The sequence below is a fragment of the Rhinatrema bivittatum genome, chromosome 1 (genome assembly GCF_901001135.1).
Source record: "Rhinatrema bivittatum chromosome 1, aRhiBiv1.1, whole genome shotgun sequence".
NCBI classification, from domain to species: domain Eukaryota; kingdom Metazoa; phylum Chordata; class Amphibia; order Gymnophiona; family Rhinatrematidae; genus Rhinatrema; species Rhinatrema bivittatum.
Window position 1 is genome coordinate 212,751,462 of NC_042615.1, and position 24,778 is coordinate 212,776,239.

General features: G+C 43.1%; 1 protein-coding gene across 1 annotated transcript in view; it reads right to left on the minus strand.

Moving 5' to 3' along the window:
• GRPEL1 (GrpE like 1, mitochondrial) overlaps window positions 1-24,189 on the minus strand; it is a 35,755-nt gene extending 11,566 nt beyond the window's left edge. The window contains exons 1-2 of the mRNA XM_029591626.1: window positions 24,035-24,189; window positions 15,777-15,948 (exon numbers count right to left, since the gene is read on the minus strand). Coding sequence (XP_029447486.1) covers window positions 15,777-15,948; window positions 24,035-24,102 — 240 coding nt within the window. The 5' untranslated portion in view covers window positions 24,103-24,189. The remainder of the gene's footprint in view (window positions 1-15,776; window positions 15,949-24,034) is intronic.
• Window positions 24,190-24,778: the final 589 nt, after the last annotated feature.

Here is a 24,778-nt window from a genome sequence, read left to right on the forward strand (position 1 = left end):
TGGTGCCATGCTGATGCTTGCTGTCCCTGTTAAATTCCTGCTACAATGGTTATCAGGTTGATGGCCCATTGCTGGTGCAGGAAGGCCTTGGCCTGAGCCATGTCTAGCAGGATTCCAATAAAGTCCAAGTGTGGTGACTGGCTGAGAAGGGATTTTGTATAGTTGACAACGAATCCTAGTGCCTCCAGCATCCAGATGGTCGAGCATATGGACTCCTCGGACCCCGTTGGAGAGGTGCTCTTGACCTGCCAATCATCCTGATATGGGAAACGAACTCCCAGTCTATGAAGGTGCGCCACCAGTAAGGCCAGCCATTTCGTGAAGATATGTGGGGCTGACGAAGCCCAAATGGCAGAACACAACACTGGAAGTGCTGTTTTCCCACCACTATTCTGAGATACTGCCAGTGACCTGGTAAGATCTCGATGTGAGTGTAAACGTCTTTTAGATTGAGAGAGCATAGCCAGTCCCTTTTTTGCAAGAAGGGGATCAGGGTGTCCAGGGAAACCATCTTGAACTTTTCTTTTTTGATCAACTTGTTCAAGGCCCTTAGGTCTAGGATGGGACGAGTTCCCCGATTTTCTTTGGTATCAGGGAGTAAAATCCCCACCCCCTTTTTCCTGGTGGGACGGGTTAAACTACCCTGGCCATTAGCCTTTTAGGTACCAACGTTCCACAAGTGGAACATTTTTTCACATACTTTTAATTACTTGCAAATTTTTTAATACCATATTTATACCATATTTGGGTCTAGTTAACTAAGATATGTAAAAACGGGCAGCAGGAAATAATTCCTTCAATGAGCAAGATCTAAAAGGTTAAGAGAGAGGAAGCTCCACTACTAGTACCTCCCTAATGTGCTTCTGAGTCCCAAAATGGACTCGAGGGGCAATATAGCAGAGTACCTGATAGTTTAATCTGTACTCCTTGAGAATAATGGAAAGAACCCACTGGTCCAAGGTTATACTGGGCCATCAGTTTGCAAAGAACCGTAACGCTCCCCCGCGACTGGTAGGTCCATCACTCCGGGTATGGGCAACCTGGCTATTCTCCCTGAAAGAGTCAAAAGCCTGTCCCTGGAGTTGATCGAGGTGCCGGTTGGGGTTTCAGGACCTTCTGTTGCTTGGGATGGCTACAAAGGGTCTGGTGTTGCTAATGGAAGTGAAGGGGCGGAGGATAGTACCTCTTCGGGTGGAAGAAATACTTCTAGGCCAAAACCTAGATGGCCTCCTGGCTGAGGAGGATGGGTTCTGAGTGCCAATAGAGAGCTGTTGGAGTGTCACATGGTAGACCCAGATTTGGGCTACACTTCCTTCACCTTATCTCTGAAGAGATTCTCCCCTGTACAAGGCATGTCAGCTAGTCACTCCTGAACCTCCGGTTGGAGATTCGAGCCCTGAAGCCATGCGAGTCTGTGGGTGCCGATTCTTACTACAAAGAACCTTGATACCATTTCAGAAACATCATAGTTTGAACAGACCCAGTGTTTTCTACACCCTACACCAGAGTTTCCCAAACTTTTAGCCAATATGACCTCATTTTAGCATTTGAAAATTCACATGACCCCAGAGGACAACCAAATCAAATTAGCAGGGGTATGATCCCCTCCCCACACTCCAGATGTTTCCCTCTTTCAATCTCCATCCTTTCCAGTCAATCCTCTCTCAACCTCCAGCCCCTCTTTTAAACTTCCTCCCATCCAGCAGAGCTCCTCTCTCAACCTCTGCCCTTTGCAGTTTATCCTTACATCCCCCAGTTCTTCTCACCTCCCCTTCATCCCTCTAGCCCTTTTTGCGTGCCCCCAGCAGGCCCTCTCTCACCCCAAGCCCTTCTAAACTGCCAACTGTCATGCCTTCCCTCTCACCCCCTTCAATCTCATCCTCCGTCCTGTCTCACCTCCCAGCCTCACTTCCACCCCTCCAATTCTTCTCTCTCATTTTCCCCAGCTGATTTTCTATCATTCACCTTCTCTCTTCTTCCACAGCCAATTCTTCTCCAGCTGGTCCAAAGCCCTACTCTGACTCCTTCCTTCAAACATCCCCCTGGCCATGGTCAGCAGCAACAATTTCCTTTGGGCCACAGACCAAAGGTGGATGACAGCTGGTGGAAAGAGAGCGGGCAGGCTGACAGGGAATTTATTTTCTCTTGGGTAAGAACATAAGAACATAAGAAAATGCCATACTGGGTCAGACCAAGGGTCCATCAAGCCCAGCATCCTGTTTCCAACAGTGGCCAATCCAGGCCATAAGAACCTGGCAAGTACCCAAAAACTAAGTCTATTCCATGTAACCATTGCTAATGGCAGTGGCTATACTCTAAGTGAACTTAATAGCAGGTAATGGACTTCTCCTCCAAGAACTTATCCAATCCTTTTTTAAACACAGCTATACTAACTGCACGAACCACATTCTCTGGCAACAAATTCCAGAGTTTAATTGTGCGTTGAGTAAAAAAGAACTTTCTCCGATTAGTTTTAAATGTGCCCCATGCTAACTTCATGGAGTGTCCCCTAGTCTTTCTACTATCCGGAAGAGTAAATAACCGATTCACATCTACCCGTTCTAGACCTCTCATGATTTTAAACACCTCTATCATATCCCCCCCTCAGTCATCTCTTCTCCAAGCTGAAAAGTCCTAACCTCTTTAGTCTTTCCTCATAGGGGAGTTGTTCCATTCCCCTTATCATTTTGGTAGCCCTTCTCTGTACCTTCTCCATCGCAATTATATCTTTTTTGAGATGCGGCGACCAGAATTGTACACAGTATTCAAGGTGCGGTCTCACCATGGAGCGATACAGAGAGGGTAGGTTCAGTAGTGGGCAAGAAGGGAACAGTGGCAATCTTCTCTGGCCCATGCACACTCAGCATGGGCCAGATGGTGATCTGAAAGTGCAGCAGCATTAATTAAATTCCGTGTGAGGCCTGTGAACCAGAGAAAGCTCTCAGGCCCTGCAGCACCCCCGATCTCTCCTCATTCAAGGTTTCTTGTTACCACAGAAACTCATGTGAGGGCAGGACCACTGCAGGGTTTAAGTTCATGTTAGTTCATAAGCTCCACACTGACGTCCACTACTAATGCTGCTGCCTGAAATATGCTGTCATTTGAGGCAGTTGTGACTGCAGATGAAGGTTTTGTGACCCCATTTGGGGTCCTGACCCACAGTTTGGGAAGTCCTGCCCTAGACCCTTGTGCACCAGCAACTGGAGGGTGTCTTGCTGCTGCTGAGGCAATTGCTCAGCAACCTTCTGCATCTACTCCAGGATGTCATGCATGTGCTGGCTTATATAGAGCTGGTAGGCAGCTATGAGGACAATGAGCATAGCCCCCAGCAACACCTTCCTCCTGAGAACATCCACTGCTCTCTGATCCTTCCCTGGGGACACAGAGGAATGGGTCTGAGAGTGCTTGGCCTTCTTGAGAGCAGATATGACTACCACCAATTGGTAGGAAAGTTGACACTTGTAAAATTTGAGAACCTTTTGGACATGAAAAATCACATCCGCCTTCCTGTTAACGGGAGGCACTGTGAATGGGTGTTTCCAAATCCTCATCAGCAATTCTACATAGATCTGGTGCTCTGGGACTGCCATGATCTCCATTGGAGGCTCCTCATACTCGAGGATATTTAGTGTTTTGTGCCTGGTATCCTTTTCAGGCATTACCTGTAACTGGATGGCCTCTTCCATCATCCAGACACTGAGAAAGAGAGGTCCTCCGGTGAACACTTACTTCGATCACCTGGAGGAAATGGCTCTGAAGGAAGACCAACCAAAGTGCCATCAGAAACATCAGTAAAATCATCTCCCCAGGGGTCATATGTGCCATTGTCTTCACTGTCATCACCTGATGACAGGGCCTAGGCACTTGGCCCCAGCCAGTGATGGAGGCATCAGTTCAACTGGTTGTTTGGGTATGGGTCCCGGTGACGTCCCCAGTATCAGGGGAGCTTCCTCCTCCGAGAAACAGAGGCAACCGCCAGATTAAGCAGGCACCAGCGCTGCTGATACTGCCCCAGAAAACACCGGAGATGGGTTTGGTAAAACATTGATGAGCACGTACAGGGATTCCAGCAGCGACTCGAAGTGCAATGGTGTTTTGATGCCAACAGTTTCACATAGCCTTCTCCACAGTCTGTGGCACGCACCTCACCAGCTCCTTCTCGAAAATTGCCGATGCCAGGACAGGCATCTTTGGAACAGAGAGGAGGATAGGTGGTGGGCATCGTGATCAGTGTAGACCGTGGCGTACCCCTGGCATTAATGGAGAATGGGCTCTCCTTGCCATGGGATTATCACAGCAGATGGTGCATCCCCGTACCTGGCACAGTGCATTGACGGGGACTGACGCAGATGCTTCTTCTGCTTCTCTCGATGCTCGGATCGGTCTTTCCCCAGACTCGAGATCGAAGACAACAAACCAGACATACGTGACCTGAAAGAGCCAGACGACTGCCCATCTCCAGCATCCCTGGCAACCAACAGCCTTGTCAGATGCGGTAGCATAGCAGAGTACCTATGGATGGATGGATTGGTCTTCTCCAGCCCGAAGAGGTGCTCCACCTTGTCGAGCTGGATCTTACATCCTTTTGGGGTCAACTTGGTGCACTTACCAGAAGCCTGGATGTCCATGATAGACAGGGTCCTCATACACTTGAGGCACTGCTTGAAACCAGATGTGGACATGTCACAAAACAAAAGGGACGCGAGATTGAAATAGATGGTGGTCATCAATGGCCAGTGGGCATTGAGCACACCACTGTCCCAGGGGATAGACAACAAAATTAAACTCATCCCAAAATGTTGCCAAACCGGGGGGGGGGGGGAAGACGAGACACATTGATCGTGCAAGGACAGCGAGAAAAGCACTGAGAAAAGCGTGCAAATTAGAAGAAAACCTTCGAGGCTCACTCAACTTCGAGATGTGAGGCTCCACGGAAAACAAGAGACCTAGGGGACCCTGCGTGAACATGTGATATATTGCATGAGTCAACACGCTCACTAAGGCTCAAAGTTCTAGAAACTTTGATATAAGTTTTCTGTCTCAGGCTCCATCCAATGTCACCCATGTTTGAGGACTTTCATCCCTACTTGTCCTCAGGGAATGCTGTGAACCAATATTAACTTTCAATCAGACTATACAACTTATGCACAAAATCCTGTCAAATGCTAGAAACATACAATCTGCTGTGACTCCTAGAGGGCTGGCAATGTGACACAAAGCTACCAGTGTGGACAGCCAGCCTAGCTCAGCTCCCTCTCTAGCAAGTCCCATCCCCATGCTCACACATGGGCTGTAAACATCTTGGATCCTCTGGGAATCACTTTTGATACACTTGAATATGCGAGGTAAATGTTTTCTTGTGCTGTAAGAACATAAGAACATAAGAAAATGCCATACTGGGTCAGACCAAGGGTCCATCAAGGCCAGCATCCTGTTTCCAACAGTGGCCAATCCAGGCCATAAGAACCTGGCAAGTACCCAAAAACTAAGTCTATTCCATGTAACCATTGCTAATGGCAGTGGCTATTCTCTAAGTGAACTTAATAGCAGGTAATGGACTTCTCCTCCAAGAACTTATCCAATCCTTTTTTAAACACAGCTATACTAACTGCACGAACCACATTCTCTGGCAACAAATTCCAGAGTTTAATTGTGCGTTGAGTAAAAAAGAACTTTCTCCGATTAGTTTTAAATGTGCCCCATGCTAACTTCATGGAGTGTCCTCTAGTCTTTCTACTATCCGAAAGAGTAAATAACCGATTCACATCTACCCATTCTAGACCTCTCATGATTTTAAACACCTCTATCATATCCCCCCTCAGTCGTCTCTTCTCCAAGCTGAAAAGTCCTAACCTCTTTAGTCTTTCCTCATAGGGGAGTTGTTCCATTCCCCTTATCATTTTGGTAGCCCTTCTCTGTACCTTCTCCATCGCAATTATATCTTTTTTGAGATGCGGCGACCAGAATTGTACACAGTATTCAAGGTGCGGTCTCACCATGGAGCGATACAGAGGCATTATGACATTTTCCGTTTTATTCATCATTCCTTTTCTAATAATTCCCAACATTCTGTTTGCTTTTTTGACTGCCGCAGCACACTGAACCGACGATTTCAATGTGTTATCCACTATGACACCTAGATCTCTTTCTTGGGTTGTAGCACCTAATATGGAACCCAACATCGTGTAATTATAGCATGGGTTATTTTTCCCTATATGCATCACCTTGCACTTATCCACATTAAATTTCATCTGCCATTTGGATGCCCAATTTTCCAGTCTCACAAGGTCTTCCTGCAATTTATCACAATCTGCTTGTGATTTAACTACTCTGAACAATTTTGTGTCATCTGCAAATTTGATTATCTCACTCGTCGTATTTCTTTCCAGATCATTTATAAATATATTGAACAGTAAGGGTCCCAATACAGATCCCTGAGGCACTCCACTGTCCACTCCCTTCCACTGAGAAAATTGCCCATTTAATCCTACTCTCTGTTTCCTGTCTTTTAGCCAGTTTGCAATCCACGAAAGGACATCGCCACCTATCCCATGACTTTTTACTTTTCCTAGAAGCCTCTCATGAGGAACTTTGTCAAACGCCTTCTGAAAATCCAAGTATACTATATCTACCGGTTCACCTTTATCCACTGAATGGAACCTGAAATATTTGGCTACATCTTCTGAGATATGAAAATGACTGAAGAAGCTTGTCATAAATGTGAAGCACTGTAAATCTGTGTACAGTGACCCTTCCTTCAATTGACGGCTGAGGCCAGAATAAACAAAGAAATGTCTGGTGGAGCCATCCACTTGATAGCAGAAACCAACTCTAACAAAGGATTGACAGTTGGACATAACAGCTGAAGACAAAGACCAGATTTTAAAAAGAAAAGTGGTCTCACCCTTTCCACTCTTCTTTACTAGCCATTCAATTGATTAAGTAACTGAAGTCATCCCAACCAGATAAGAATGATTTAAGTAAATGTGTCTAAAGGCTGATTTAATTAAATCTACAAATAAATCATCTATGTGCAACATGTAACCAACATTACCACACTCCTACAAGACACTATAAAAACAGAATGAAGACAGGTCTGCAGGAGATTTATACAGACAGATGGAAACCAGAAGCTAACAGGCAGAAGCCAGGTGGAGACCAAGAGAGATTTGCACACATGGAGACCAGAAGGAAGAAAGTCCTGCAGACTCACTGAGAAAGACATCCAAAGATCATTACAGACGGACAAGAGACTTGCAGATTCATACACAAAGGCCATCACAGAGAGACCACCACGCAGAAGACTCCTGCAGCTGAACTCCACAGTACAGACTGGCCATCTGCTGTTATCTGGGGCAAGCTTCTTTTCATAATCTCTTTGCTTGCCTTAATGATTTACATCTAAACTTGTAAGTGCTTATGCTCTTTGTTGTTTTCCTCATTTGGGACTGCTTTTCATTTTCTGAAAGTTGTCCTGTTTATTTTAACTTCCTCTCTTTCACCTCAGCATTTAACCATACACTGCAGTCATTTGGTCTTTGTTTATAGGTTAATAATTGTCTATGAGAAAAAATGCTCTCTCTTCATCCGTGTACAACAGTCAATGATTTTTGATCTTTGCTATATGTTGCTGTATAACTACTACTATGTATGTTTTTTGTAAGCCGCTTTGATCAAGAGGATACAGCATCTTAAACACTTTTTAATGCATGAAAATATATTTTTGTATGGGATTCCCTCACTTTTCTTCCCAAAGTCAGTTTTCTTCTTGTTCCTTAGGCTCCCAGCTCAGAGCCTGCAGTAACTAGGGCTGTGGAATCGCAAAGCATTGCTTAGTATTTACCCAGGATTTTTTTTTTTATTTTTTACCCTTTTCCCAAAAGCCCACTCACAGCATCAATCCCAGTTGATGGCCACAGACTGCAACTTCCTCTAGAACCTAGGGCATGTGCATTCCAAGCCTTATAGGTACATGTCACCTGTTGAGCGATAGCTTGAACTCCCTTCTTCCCAAAGGGGTCTGAACACTGCTGTTGCAGCATTCATCAGCCCAAGGAATATGAGCCAAGTATCAAACCTGGCTCTCCTTACAAAGCAGTACTGTTGAGGTGATGGGCCACCACTCAGTTTACAAATTAACAAAAAACTGCTTGGGCAGAGATGATACCTACATTACAGTAATGTGTGTTCCATATTCCTTTATTGCACTGGGCCTTAGGATCAATCTTTCAAAGGCCAAGAATCATTACACAAGAATATCCTATTGCCACATGCCATCAGCTTCTAACAGATTCATCTAAGATTTAAACAATTAGCTCTATTCTCTTTCTACATATACAAAATTTACACAAATTGTACATCCTTGTCTTTTCTGTTGAGGAATTACAAGCTGGGTGTCTACCAAATGGGGCAAGATTTCCAGACAAAATATTTCAGTGTTTTTTTTTCCCTCGCTTAATTTTAAAGTGTAATTGCCAAGTTTTTGCCTCTACTACAAAGAAATCCATCTGCAATCCAGGATGCACAAAAACAGATGTTCCTTTTTCTTCTTCTTGTAATTTGTATTCTATTCCTAAGGAGGCAGGCCTTGCCAATTCTGTAGTTTTCCTAGTTAGCCACTCCTGCCATTACTAACTTAGACAGGGTTTGTCTGTAAAAGTCTGTGGTAGCAACATTTTATATGCATGAAAGTGTAACCCTTAGAAATCTGAATGAGGCTTAAAAAGTGGGCCATCGCAGTGTGTTCTGGAGTAGGCGAGAAACGTGTTTTGCTCGTTGGAGAATCATACAGCAAGAATCTTTGCATTAGCAATTCTAGATTTGTCTTTCGACTGATTATCTTGGTAAACATTTATAAAGACATAAGATTTGCCAAACTGGGTCAGTCCAAAGGTCCATTAAGCCCAGTATCCTGTTTCCAACAGTGGCCAATCTAGATCACAAGTACCAGGCAGGATGCCAAAAGGTTGACAGATTCCAAGCTGCTTATCCCAAGGATAAGCAATGGATTTCCTCAAGTTTTCCTTACTTTTTGTACGGACTTTTCTTTCAGGAACATGCCCAAACTTATTTTAATCACAGTTACACTAACATCATTTACCACATCCTCTGGCAATGAATTCCAGAATTTAATTCTGCATTGAGTAAAAAAATATTTCACCTACTTGTCTTAATTGTATCACCCAGTAACTTCATTGACTGTCCCCTAGTCTTTATACTTTTTTGAAAGAGTAAACAGATTCTCATTTATCTGTTCCACTCCACTCATTTTATAGACCTCTATTATATCTCCCCTAAGCCATATCTTCTCCAAGCTGAAGAACCTTAACCTATTTAGCCTTTCCTTAAAGGGAAATCTTTCTATCCCCTTTATCATTTGGTTGCCCTTCTCTGTACCTTTTCTAATTCTGCTATGTCTTTGAGATGAGGTGACCAGAAGTGCACACAATACTCAAGATGCAATTGCACCATGGAGCAATACAGATGCATTATAATAATCTGTTTTACTCTCCATTTCTTTCATAATTCCTAGCATTCTATTTGCTTTCTTGGCCACCGCTACACACTGAGCAGAGGATTTCATCATATTATCCACAATGACATTTAGATCCTTTTCTTGGGTGGTGATTCCCTTGCATTGTGTAGATATAATTTGGGTTAAATGTCATCTGCATTTGGATGTCCAGTCTCCCAGTCTTGCAAGGTCCTTTTGCAATTTCTCACAATCCTCTTGTGATTTAATTTTAAATAATTTTGTATCATTAGCAAATTTGATCACCTTACTCGTTCCCATCTCTAGGTCATTTATGAATATGTTAAAAAGCAACGGTCCTAGTAAAGATTCATTGAGAAAACTGACCAATTAGTCTTACTCTGTTTTCTCTCTTTTAACCAGTTCTCAATCCACAGCAAAACATTGCTTCCTATCCCATGATTTTTCAATTTCCTCATGAGGTACTTTGTCAACTGCTTTCTGAAAATTCAAATATCAACTAGCTCTCCTTTATCCATGTTTATTCACACCTTAAAAAAAAATGTAGCAAACTGGTGAGGCAAGACTTTCCTTGACTAAATCTATGTTGGCTTTGTCCAATTAAACTACATCTATATGTTCAGTAATTTTGTTCTTTAGAATACTTTCAACTATTTTTCTGGCACAGATGTCAGATTCACCGGTCTGTAGTTTCCCGGAATCTTTTTTAAAAACCGGCATTTCATTGGCTACCCTTCAATCTTCAGGTACCACGGCTTATTTTAATGATAGTTTACAGATTACCAACAGTAGGTCTGCAATTTCATTTTTCACTTCTTTTAGCACTCTGGGAAGTATACCATCTGGTCCAGGTGATTTGTTACTCTTTGTCAATTTGCCCTGGTACATCTACCACTGAGATATTTCATTTCCTCTGAATCATCACCTTTAAATATCACGCTTGGCATGGGTATCTGCCTTATGTCTTCCTCAGTAAAGACCGATTGAAATAGTCGGTTCAGTGTGCTGTGGCAGTCAAAAAAGCAAACAGAATGTTGGGAATTATTAGAAAGGGGATGGTGAATAAAACGGAAAATGTTATAATGCCTCTATCGCTCCATTGAATACTGTGCACAATTCTGGTCGCCGCATCTCAAAAAATATATAGTTGCGATGGAGAAGGTACAGAGAAGGGTGACCAAAATGATAAAGGGGATGGAACAGCTCCCCTATGAGGAAAGACTAAAGAGGTTAGGACTGTTCAGCTTGGAGAAGAGACTGCTGAGGGGGGATATGATAGAGGTGTTTAAGAACATGAGAAATTGCCATGCTGGGTCAGACCAAGGGCCCATCAAGCCCAGCATCCTATTTCCAACAGAGGCCAAACCAGGCCACAAGAACCTGGCAAGTACCCAAATACCAAGAAGATCCCATGAGAGGTCTAGAATGGGTAAATGTAAATCCGCTATTTATTCTTTCGATAATAGAAGGACTAGGGGGGCACTCCAAGAAGTTAGCATGTAGCACATTTAAAACTAATCGGAGAAAGTTCTTTTTCACTCAACGCACATTAAACTCTGAAATTTGTTGCCAGGAGATGTGGTTAGTGCAACTGGGTTTAAAAAAGTCCATTACCTGCTATTAATTAAGTTGACTTAGAAAATAGCCACTGCTATTACTAGCAACAGTAACATGGGTTAGACAGTTTTTGGGTACTTGCCAGGTTCTTATGGCCTGGATTGGCCACTGTTTGAGAAAGGATGCTGGGCTTGATGGACCCTTGGTCTGACCCACTATGGCATGTTCTTATGAAGCAAACAATTCATTCAATCTTTCTGCTATGGTCTTGTCCTCCCTTAGTACCCCTTTTGCCCCTCAATTATCTATTGGTCCAACTGATTCTCTTGCAGGCTTTTTGCTTTGAATGTACCTGGAAAAGTTTTTGAGTTCCCTTTTTGTTTACTAGACTAGTCCATTACAATAAGGATTTCTCTCCTCCACATCTTGACTGAGACAAACACCTCCTTCATGACCTCATTCTGGGCTATAAAAGGGGTATGGTCCTGGTCTAATAACAGTAGTCTCTGTCTCCATGCAGCAACAGACTCATGAAGAGGAATGTAGCTCCCAGAATCAGGGTGTGGCCCTGGCCCAGTTGACCCCTTATTATGTCTAGAACAACAGCCTCGAGAGGTTCATTTTCCTAGTGGGAGCAGTCTCCCAGGTCTTGCCCTGGTTGAGCTTCTGGAAGTCTGTTCTAGTATCCTTAAAGGCTTGAGAACTTCCAGAGAAAAGTTCTGGGGCCAGCACCCTCAGAGGTTCAGGCAGCCAACAGAGCATGACTGTGGTGCTGCCTGCCCCCACCCCGGTGATAAATAATGTCTAAGGGTTCTTTACCTATTAAATCTGATATAATAGAAGTAGACAACTCTGAAACATTGAGCTCATTTCAAATCAAAACACTCAAATATAGAAAGATGCATTTCAGAACACCTGCAAGACAGTTATCTATTTCCTTGGTGATTATCTCAAGACTGGCAGAAAGCCTGGCTTTAATAAGGCAGTTAGTAATAGCAGAAGATGTGGGCAAAACTCCCAGAATTTAGATCATAAGGTCATACACATAGGCAACAGTACAGATAAAAATAAAAAAATTGAAAGTTTCTACTTTAAACCAAGCATTGAAGTATGTGTGTGTATATATGTCATATAGCTAATATTTATACATTTAAAGGTTGCAATAAATGTTTTTTTTAAAAATAACTATAATTGTATATCTAAATAGCAAAGTGTTTAGCTAGCTAACTTAATGAAGCAAGGCATTTTGTTGTATCAATGTATCTGAGATCCATGAACTCTAACAATTAAATCCTTCTGAGCATACGACTTGACATATACACTGGATTTTGAAATTATGTGCTTTTTAGTGAAGAATATTTCTATATATTTATAAATATGAGAGCATATTACAATATACCAATATTGAAAAATATATATCAATTTGATTCTTTTGTTTTTACAGTTTTAAATAAGATATACACACTAAAGCTTTGGTGCTTTAGTGAGAAAATCCAGTACACAAATTCTTGGATTTATATAAGACTATATGTTCATGTGTCTTTGAGATAACTGTCAACAACTACAGGGTATAAAAAAGACATGTAAAGGTTCGAGGCTGCCATTTTGACTTATGGTAAGCCCAAGACTAGACTGGCAAAAGTAACATATATAGCAAGACAAACCATTTTTTATCTATTTTCTGTATCAAAGATAAGGCAGGATCAATAATATACTTTCCTCATGTAAAATAAATATATATTCTGTTAAGAATATCTGACTGAGTTGTTCTGATCCTATAAAAAAATAATTAATTGTTCTCACAACACATTATCTCTAAGGTGCACAGATGTGTTAAACTTATATGACATGGGGATCTAAGGAGAGGAAGTAACCTATAAGGGAACTCTTTATTAAATTTTCCCTCATTTATTTCTGCTTATCAGAGCAGAACAGAGACACTGGTTAATTGGTACTCAGGAGAATAAGCCAGGCTCAGCTATCTTAGAGATTATAAGTCTTTAATTATCAGCAACTCTTCTATTTGTGTTGTGATGTTAGAGGAAAACTTTTCTGTATGCTGGAAAGGACTGTTGGTGTCCTAACAGTGGCCAAATGATTGCCTCCTATTATTTATATGCACTAGGACAATACCCTTGAACAAAGCTTATAGCTTAATGGGATAAAACTTTGGTCAAATGAACACTGCTAACAGCAAGAAATGTTACAAAAAAAAAAAAGGGAGGTATGAGAGCAGTAGTTAAACTTAACTCCAGCTGCTTAACTTTCAGCACACATAATTGCATCGGCCCTATAATGTGCAGCTTTTCTGTGTTAGTGATGGCTCTCGCATAAGAGTTGGTAATACTGTCTACAGATCCAAACTGGTGGTAATGCTCTGTGAGGCCAAATAGGTTTTCATTTCTGCAGGCTTCTCTTAAATGAGAATGCAGTATCTGCCAACCCAAGTCAGTCTCCATCCTGCAGGCTTCTATTGTCTGGTAATAAACTGACCTTGGAGCAATCAGGGTTTTATCCTTGCAGGCTAAATAATAAATTGGCAAGGGAGCAACCAGAGCTTTTTCTCTGCAGGCTTTTCTGGTGTGGTAAACTGACTAGGGAGTAATCAGGTTTTTATTCCTGCAGGCTTCTCTTGACTGGTAATAAACTGAGTATGGAGCAACCAGGGGGTTTATCCTTACATGCTCCTCTGGCTTGGTATGCTTTGGCTGCAGAGTAAAGCAGGTCATCAGTTGGCAGGCTCCTTCAACCAGAGTTATAGAGTATAACTCATCAGGATGTCTCATAGGAGTCTTTGCCCCAAATTTTGTTAGAGTAATACAAAAGGCATTAGTTAGCCATACAGGGACCTATACATCTTAGTGCCCCTAATTCCCTAAGGGATAACTGTCACTGCCTAGAAGCAACAGCAAAGAGACCAAATGTGTATATATATGTATTTGTTTTTCAGTGTAGAGCCAATCAAGCTCCTAGTGAAGGGCATAATCTGGGAGAGATTTAACCCCAGGGGCCCTAGAAAAGGGAGTTGTCATCAGATAAGGACAATCCCACCATATTACCCTTATTCTGGAAGAGAGGAGCTGATGCCCTCACTTTCAAGTTGGCCCTCCATCTAAGGGTAGCAGTTATTGCGCCAAGGGTATCATAACCTTCAGAGCATTAAGAAGAAACCAAAGGCTCTCCCCTCGCATAGTGCCATGAGGTATATAGCCCTTACTGAATCGGAATATGCTGGAAAAGGAGAGAAAAAGGTGGAAATAGTATTAAGCAAAATTTACCCCTGGACATAGCAAGAGCTGGATGCCCTCAGAATGCCAAGAATTGATGTCTTGGACCTGGCAGCTCAAGGGAAGCTTGGACAGCATCTTGGGTCTTGGGACCTGGCAGGAATTTACTCCGATATTCATATCCGGATATTCCATCAGAACCTATTAAGGTCCTGGGCACTGGGCAAATAGTCTGTCTTGAGTGCAGCTTCAGGCCTAACAATAGCCCTCAGAACCTTTACCAAGGTCATGGGAGAGGTAGAAGCAGCCCTACAGGCACAGGGCATTAGGATACATCCATATCCAGGCATCTAGCTTAAGGACTAAGTCAACTCAAAAGAGTCATAAGAACTCTGAAGTGGTACTCCACCACCTCCCTCAGTTAGGCTGGGCAGGGAAGTTCTTTATAACCTAATCAGGTGGGTTTAACCCTCAAATTTCCAGAAAGAGATGACCCTAGTACTCTCTGACGAGATGGTGCTTACAAGGGAAGCCAGCCAGAAAGGGTAAGAGGCACAGTGACGGGACAAATGATCCAAGCATAAAGGCCAGTATAGATAACTTAAGCAAACAATAGCCATCAGGCTAGTTGGGATGCCTCTGTCCACTAGTAAGAGGGTAAACAGTCAGGACTCTCGTAGACAAGTTCAAGGGAACACTAGCAGCTTGAGTGCTCGAGTAGATGGAAGAACATCTTCTCTATCTGACTACATAGCAAGGAAGAGGAACCTGCAAGTCAGGTTCCCCAGCAGAAACAGGCTAATTTCTTTATTTCAAATGGTTATTAAAATCACTGCTTAATTCCTTATTGTGATATCAAAATGAAAAAAGTTTTTTTTTTTAAATTTCCACATCTGAAAATCATGCAGTTCTTACTATTTGAAACTACATTGTCATGGATAGCTCAATGAAAGTTAAAAGACCATGACTAACCCCCAGTGCTGCTCCTTCAGCCACTCCTATCCTGGGAGTTCCAACACATCACCTCTCTGCTGACCCAGGAGACAAATTCAGGCCTCCTATGAAGACTTTGAGACAGAAGACCCATTTGTTTTATCTATTTTTAACACTATCAATATCATAAAAAAAAAAAAAAATTCAGTTTCCTTCATGCTGCTTTAGTGATACATGCTTATAGGAATAGGAGAATTGAATCTGAAAGGGAAATCTGGGCCAGAAAGAGAATCCTACGGTTTCTTTTGGCTATGTGCATTACTGTGCTAATGTTCTCTTTCTAGACTTAGAAAACTGTTTGCAGCCTGCCTGACACAGATACCTTCTCTCCATAATCATAAAACCTGCCTGCATAACTTCCTTTGGGAGGCACGAGGGGAAAAGTCATGAGGAATGCAAGATTTCACAATATCTTATATTTCACAATATAAAAGGATGGTGCTCATTCTACTTAAGGGAACACACAGCGAAACATGCCAATCTTTATAGCAGTTAGAGAACCTTACATTCAGCTCCTTCAGTTGATCTTCCAGCTTGTATTTCTCTTCCATTAATCTCTTATCAGCTGCAGTTAATTCATCCTTCTGTTCACTTTGATTCTGTCTCTGATGCTCATCTGAGTTTTTCCCGTCACTTTTCTGATGGGTTGCAGTTATACAAAGCCACCGTGGACAAGTCCTAGAGCAAAACAAATTTAACACAGTAGCATTAATCAACTGCTCCCTCACCCTTGTGAGTTACATATAACATATTCTGCTCAGCTAGTGTGCATGGAATAGCCGGCCCACACCATCAGGAAAACTAAATCATCCACTTCAACATACTAGCAACAAAAATATTCAGTCTGAAGTCTTAACATAGTTATTCTTTTTCCTTCAAATTTATCTTACTATTAGGACGAAAAGTGTGAATCTGAACAAGTGGGGTACACCTGCTGTGCTGATTGCTAGAAGCAGAATCCAATTATGGATCACGTACTTAATCAAGTACATAACACAAAGAACATTCAATGTAGTGTTAGTTTGCATTCACAATGCTGTATCAGTGAAAGTCAGACTGGATTTTTTGGCCATCTTTCCAATTGATGCTCAAGGTAGCTTACAGCATTAAGAGGAATTCGGGTACAATATGTTCCTAACCCCAAAGACCTTAAAAGCTATGTATATACATGAAGCAACGGTAGAGAAAAAGACTTTTCCCAAAGTCAGTGAGGGAAGTGGGATTTGAATCCTGGTTCTTGGCCTATTGCTCTAACCACTAGATCGCATTGCCTCTCTTCCTTGAAAAAAAAAAACCAAACCCTTAGAACAAGATGCCCCTACTTGAGCTGAGGACGGCTGTGAAGTCTTTGCGGATGTGCCAGGACAGTAATGTATTTATTAGCGCCTTTGTCCAAAGAGGTGAGGAGAGAGCCAGAGATAGAGGTTTATAGTATTGCACCAGGTGTGGAAATAGGCCTATAAAGCCTTACCCGCTATCATATTCCAAGACAGTGGTAGGAACAAGTATTACAAACAAGTCATCCTTCACTCCTTCAAGAGCAGAGGTGAGGAAAGAGGTGGTAAGGATGAAACAGGCAGGCAGAGAAAGGAAACACAACGAGCGATACTGCAGGTCATGGAGTACCTATGTTGGTTCCAGTGGGTTACAACTCCCCAGAAGCCCAATTGGGTAGGTGTTGGCAAGCTGGTTATAACCAGGACCTATCTGGCAAGTCCACATGGCCCTAGGAGTCGGGAAGTTTAAACAATGGTCTCATAGTTTTGATATTTACATTATTAAACACCTTGGTTGTGAGATATATGTTTGTTTGTATGTCCGGGGGGTGGGGGGGGGCATACAAAGGTGACCAAGTATGGGATTAAGTATAGGATCCTGTATGTTCATTTACCAATGAGGGTAAAACGGCATTGGGGCAACCTGAACAGAGCAGCAGTTACAATTCTAAGCAGCAGAGGAAAGGCTGCATCAGGCTTCCAAAAAGGCTGGGGTAACTGCACAGGGTGACTGATTTAAAGTCAATGGAAGGCCAGATGTTTTAGTGGCTGTGTGGATTATTACAAAAACATAATAAAACAGCCCCTCCTTGTAAGTCTTCTGATACTGCCCCACACCATTTTGGCCACCCTTGTCTGGACTGCCTCCATCCTGTCTCTATCCTTTTTGAGATACGGGCTCCAGAACAGAACACAGTACTCCAGGTGCAGCCTCACCAAGGACCTATACAAGAGCATTATCACCTTTTTCTTACTGGTTATTCCTCTCTCTATGCAGACCAGCATTTTTCTGGCTTTAGCTACTGCCTTGTCACATTGCTTTGCCATCTTCAGATCATCAGACACTATCACACCAAGATCCCTCTCTTGGTCCATACACATCGGTCTTTTACCCCCCATCACATACAGCTCTTTTGGATTACGGCATCTCAGATGCATGACTCTGCACTTCTTGGCACTGAATCCCAGTGTAGCTGGGTTCAAAAAAGGTTTGGATAAGTTCTTGGAGGAGAAGTCCATTAATGGCTATTAATCAATTTTACTTAGGGAATAGCCACTGCTATTAATTGCACCAGTAGCATGGGTTCTTCTTAGTGTTTGGGTAATTGCCAGGTTCTTGTGGCCTAGTTTTTGGCCTCGGTTGGAAACAGGATGCTGGGCTTGATGGACCCTTGGTCTGACCCAGCATGGCAATTTCTTATGTTCTTAATCCTTGACCACTCTTCAAGCATCCTTAAATCACTTTTCATTCTCTTCACGCCTTCAGGTGTGTCCACTCTGTGCAGATCTTAATATCATCCACAAATAGAAAACAACTTTACCTTTAATCCCTTCTTCAATGTCGCTCACAGAGATATCGCAGAGAACCGGTCTCAATACTGATCCCTGTGGCATTCCACTTAACACTGTGCTCTATTGAGAGTTGATTCAGTTTACAATTACACACTGTCAAGTTTGTAATCCACACCACCACCTTGGCGCTCACTCCCAAGCTTCTCATTTTATTCACAAGCCTATGTGGGATCATATCAAAAGCTTTGCTGAAATCCAAGTAAATCACATCGAGCGCTCTCCTTGATCCAATTCTCTAGTCATCCAATCAAATAAAAAAAAAAATTTGATGTTTCAGACAGGGCCTTCCCCTGGTGAATCCATGCTGCCTCGGGTCCAGCAAACTACTGGACTGTAGATGGTTCACTATCCTTTCCTTCAGCAGTCTCCATTAATTTTCCCACCACTGAGGTTATGCTAACTGTCAAGGTCAAGGCCCTTGTTGGTTACTGTTTGATTCCAATTTCCTGCCAACCCCTGCCATTGAAGCAGACAGTAATGTTGGAGTTGCATCAAAAGTGAGGTATCTGACTTACTGGGTAGTAACCGCTGCATCAAGGAAGTTACCCTCATACTTATTTGTTTTCCCAGACTGTACCTCATCCAGCCCCATGGCCTTGTCTACTTTCAGTTTGCCTATCTCTTCCCATACGTTCTGCTCTGTAAACTGAGTTTCGTCTACCTTATTCCCATCTAGTCTTGTCATACAGCAGCGGTCCTTCTCCAGGTCTTCTTTAGTGAACACCGAACTAAAGTATTGGTTTAATATTTCTGCCATTTCTTCGTTTCGCTCCACATATTGCTCCTAATCACATTTCAATTTCACTATACCACTTCGGGCCTCCTTTCTTTCTCTGATATATCTGAAAAGTGTTTTGTCACCTCGCTTTAAATCTTTAGCAATACTTTCTTCTACTTGACCATTTGCTTTTCTTCATCTCCCTCAGTTTCACCAGGTATTAACATAAGAACATAAAGAAGTTGTCCTACAGGGTCAGACAAGGGGTTCATCTAGCCTAGCATCCTGTTTGCAACAGTGGCCAATCCATGTTACAAGTACCTGGCAAGTACCCAAACATTAAGTAGATTCCATGCTCCTAATGCCAATAATAGAGGCCATTCCCTAAATCAACTTGAACAATAGCAGTTTATGGACTTCTCCTCCAGGAACTTATTCAAATCTTTTTAAACCCAGCTACACTAACTGCACTAACCATATCCTCTGGCAACAAATTCCAGAGCTTAATTGTGTGCTGAATGAAAAACATTTCTCTATTGTTTTAAATGTGCTACTTGCTAACTTCAAGGAGTACCCCCTAGTCCTTCTCTTATCCAAAAAAAGTAAACAAATTCACATTTAATCGTTCTAGTCCTCTCATGATTTTATAGATCTCTATCATACTCTTCCCTGTGTTACTCTTTTTGGGATCCTTTATATTTCTTGAACACTGTTCTTTTTGCCTGAATTTTTTCAGCCACCTCTAGTTTACAAGATCAGTTTCTTTTTCCTCTTACTTTTGTTTGCTGGTCTAACATACAGATTTGTTGCCTTTGTAATAGCTTCTTTTAATTTGGCCTACTTTTCCACCTCACCCGTTATCTCCCAGTCTTCTGGTTCTTCCTCCAGGAACATTCCCATTTTGACAAAGTCCGTATTTTTGAAATTCAAAACTTGGATCTTCTTGTAACTTCTCTGTATCTTATTTGCAATATTAAACCATACCATCTGATGATTACTGGTGCTCAGGTGGGCACCTACCCGGACATTTTCCCCATTTGTGAGCACTAAATCAAGAATCACATCTTCCCTTGTGGGCTTAATTACCATTTGTTTGAGCAGAGCCCCTTGAAGGGCATCCACACTCTTCTTCTAGCAGATTCTGCAGAAGTGATACTCTACCTCCACATCCAGCAGATTCAAATCTCCAAACGAGCAACTCATCTCCTTTCTTTCCCACCCTTTAGATGTCTTCAACCAGATCTCTGTCCAGTTCTTCTTTTTGAGTCGGAGGTCTGTAGAGCACACGGATGTAAGTGGAAGCATTTTTTTTTTTTTTTAGGACAGCCCATAATGCTTCTTCCCTACCCCACATCTCTTGCATTTCAGTTGTTTGGATATTATTTTTGACAAAGAGCAACTCCTCCTCCTCCTCTGTACTTCCTTATCAAGTTATAGACAGGGATGGCTGTATCCCAATCATGAGACTCCTTGAACAGGTCTCCAACAGCAACTACGTCCAAGTCCACTTCGACCATTATGGCCTGCAGGTTTGGGATGTAATTGCCCAGACTACAAGCATTTGTGGTCATAGCTTTCCAACGTTTCTCCCTTGGTTTGCTGCTCTTAATAATTACCTTTTCTGCTATTTTGAACTGATTGTGTTTTCCCCGTCTCAATTCCCGTACTGTTTGGGGGTGACATGGCAATTTAACTGACCACCTCCTGCCACCTATATGTATGTATGATAATGTATGCTCTGAATTTCTTGCTTAGCATCCTCTTTTCTACAAAGGCAAATGTAGACCTTCCTTACTGTATAACCTTTTACTGCTCCATACATGGCCTCAGCCTTCAATGTAACCAAAACCACTTGCTTTACACCAGGTTTTGAGCCAGATATTGCCTTTCCCATGAACATGCAATACTTCTAAAAAGGCAAAAATCTTTGCCACTTGTCTAATCTTCTTCCCTAGATTTTGAAAAATTTTCTGTACTGCAAGGATACCATGTCTGGCAAGGTCAGTGAGGCCCAAATGTACAATAACTGATATCGGAGTGTCTACTTTCTTCTATAACTGCACTATCTGGTTTGAATTTCTATTAGCTGAGGATCCTGGAAGGCATTTAACTGTTGTGTCCCCATCAAAATTGTTTCCCAAATTGGTTCATCTGATGACCAAATCTCTCAGCAGAAGCAGCTTCCTTTTATGATGTTTGAGGGTTTTGGATACACTGAGTGATTACATCCTTTTCAGACATCACGTCATTTTCTATTCCTGGAGCTTCTTCGTTATCCAATGCAGAAGGTGAAATAGGTCCTTACCTGCTAATTTCCTTTCCTTTCATTCTGACAGACCAGTCCAGACCAATGGGGATTTCCTCCTACCGGCAGAGGATCAATCTCTTTGCCTTCACGGCACCTCTCTATATAACATGGTCCCATCGGAGGAGGCACCAGTAGTCTATTACCCAAGCTGGTTATGTGTTCCTTCCTGCTATGCCTGAGCACTAGTGCAGCCTTTTCTTGCTCTCTCTCTCTCTGCTTCGAAGGAGGGGTGGGGGCTGAAAGGAAAGATAAATCTGGATTCAGGAACAACCAACGTGAGCCATCTGCTGGTAGGAGGAAATCCCCATTGTCTGGACTGGTCTGCCAGACACGAAGGAAAAAGTATTATGTAAGGGTAACGGTGGGGAAAGTGGATGATTTTTCATCACAGGCCTTATTCTGTCAGAGCCCATCATAATCCATTTATTTCTTGGTTCCTGAATCCTGGATGTCAGACTTCTCTGTGGGAGTGGAGGTGGAATTCAGGATGCTGCATAGCTGGGAATATTGGGTGTTGTACTGTCACAAGTCTTGTTCTACCAGAGTCCACTGTAAATCATTTATTCTTGGGTTTCTGAACACTCTGTGGGACCTGAGGGAGATATTCTGAATGTTGCCAGAAAAGGAATATTTTCTGAAACCTGAGCAATTCCATTTTTAGATGAATCAGCTGCTTTTTCATTGCAGACAACTGAAAGCAAATTGGACATCTCTTAAGTCTCCAACTGGCAGGCCTTGAGACATAAGCACTACAACTGTTACACTGAATCAGACATTCTGCTAATAGTGACTAATATACAAGTTGTTAGATTGCTACTTAAGTCTTATGGAAGACTTAAGTAGCTACCTAAGCTACCTTGCTACCTAAGTCCATGGAAGAACTATTTAAGAAGAAAACACCCCAAGGTTGGGTGGGTACAAACAACTCTTGTAGAAACCATCCTTTTTTTAAATTAACACACACAGTTAATTAACACACACAGGGGCCGATGCAATTAATTAGCGTAGAAAGCGGGCGCTGAACAGTCAGCGCTCGCTTTCTTAACGCGGCCCAGGCACCCCCCAAGGGGAGGCGCCATGCAATATTTAAATTAGGGGGTCGCATTAGCAAAGAGGTGCTAGGTTCGCTTGTGCGACCCTTGTGCTTCCTTGCTAACGAGAACCCAATCGTTTTTCGGGACTCGGCTGTCCGCCGGCAAGGAAAACAGATGACGGGTTTATCGGCATCTATTTTCCTTACCGGCGTACGGCCATCACGAAAACGAATGTCGGGTTTTTCACATTAGGGGATTGATTAGTGCCTATTCAACCCGCGTCCGACTGCGGTTAACAGTGTGCTCGGCTGAGCGCACTGTATTGCATCGGCCCCTAAGCTTGTAAGAATAGAGAGAGATTTCAAACCATGCAACACAGGAATGCAGAAGAATGAATGTCAGCAAGAAACCAATCTACATTATGGCTACCTTTAAATACAAATTCAACTTATCTGGCCACAAAGACAGATAGCAGTGTCTCTCTCTACCTACAATGCACTTTACTTAATTCTGACTAAATACGTTCTTGATGACCCCCCTGCAATGCACTATGGGGCCGATGCAATATTTATGTGCAGAAAGCGAGCGCTTTTCTATACACCCTCTGACTTAATATCATAACGATATTAATATCATAGCAATATTAAGTTGGAGGCCCACCCCCCCCAAAAAAAAGTTAAAATCTGCCCGCGGGTTGGAAGGCAGATGCTCAATTTTGCCTGCGTCCGTTTTCCAAACCTGTGGCTGTCAGCGGGTTCGAGAACCAACACCGGTAAAATTGAGCATCGGCTGTCAAACCAGCCGTCAGCTGCCGCTTCTGTCAAAAAGGAGGCACTAGGGACGCGCTAGTGTCCCTAGCGCCTCCTTTTACCACGGCCCTCATTTGCATATTTTCGCTTTCTGAATTGCGTGCCCAGGAAAGTGGCCTGGGCGCTCGCCGGCTCTCCCATGGGTTTTTTTGTATTGGCCCGAGAGGAAGAGAACAGTGAAATTGTGTAATCTCTAGCCCTCGTTACATCTGGATCTATTTGGACCTTATATTGTTTACACATTGATTGTGTTACTACCATCTCACCTGTATCAGTACTTGCCCCAAACAGCTGGGACAATGTACACACACAAAGGAGGAGTCACCTACCCTAGCCCTAAAAGATTATTCTTTCCCCCAACAGAGAGAGCCTACCCCACTGAAATGGGGAAAATGGAAGAGAATGAGGATGGAGCCCAGATACAAATTAGTTTATGGACCCTCAAGACACAGCAAATCCAAGAAGGAAGGGTTACACATAGATACCTGAACTTTTTGGCTCATCAAAACTATACTTTCAACCATTAGGTACGCGTATTTTGAAAGTCCCTTGTAGGCTGTACGACATAACGATTAGTGACTACAAAGCACAGACCTAGCTCAGGTGATGCAACCAGCAGCAAGAGAGGCCCATTCAAGGCCGTGTGATGCAGGCCTCACTGGCTATCCAGCAAAGCTGCAACCGATATCGATTCTGCATCACCATAAACCACTAATCAAGAATAGCCCCCACCGCGAGATTGGGGACAGTGGGAGAAACAATCCTGGGAGTGGGACAGAGCCTCAGCTCCGTAGTCTTTCAGAGAAGATAACACCGGGGGGGCGGGCAAGAACGGCGCAAAGGGCCACAATCCCACTGGCGATGGGAGTGGGGTGATCGGGAGAGAAAGCAGTGTGTCACAGCTCCGCCACGGATTCGGAGGTCCCAGACAGACTGCAGTGATAGCGGTGGGCAGACAAGAGGTCATTCCCCTGCCGGACGCGGCGGCGGCGGCGTCTCACCCCAAGCAGGGCCAACTTAGGCCGCTCTCCAGCCCCAACACTCACCGCAGGGCCGAGGCTCCCAGCACCACATAGCTCTGCCGCAGCAATCGCTGCACGCCCCGGCCCGCCATGGTGACTCTCTCCAGCTACACGTGTGCTCGCGATATCCCACGCAAGGAGAATCACGGCACAACCAAACCCGGTGCCCACGCCCGCCCCCTACGCCCGACTGACAGCGGAGCGAGCCAATAGGCAACGTGACCTGATGGGCGGGAAGGAAAAGGAGACTCCACAGCGTCGGACGTAGCAAGGTCAGGATGCTGTCTAAGGTGACAAGTGTAAGCTTGGTTGAGAGGAGATGACAATTCTTAGAATGGGAAAAGGCTCATCCTACTTCGTCATTAGCTGGTGCGAGTAATGAGACTAAAATGTGTACGCCTAGCGACTGTCTAAGCGAATTCTGGTAAATGTAGTTCCTGAAGCAGGCGAGTTTGAAAAGATGGTACCTATAAGCTCGGAACTGGTGTAGAAATGAAGAGAAACCCTGAATGAACTTTATGTAATACATTTTTCTCGCCTAGTTGTTTCCTTCCTTCTGTGGATTTTTAGTTTTATTTCAATGGAAACCGGACTTTTCAGAGGCTAAATGCCTTAAATTCATTACCATAGGCTTCTCCCTCCTCCCATTTTCCTGCCCTCTATCCAGTAATAATCATTCTTGGTAATTCTTTTTTGAAGGGTGGGAAGGAAATGGTTGCACATTCTGAGATAAAGTGGAGGAGGTTTGTATTATTTTGGGTCATTATT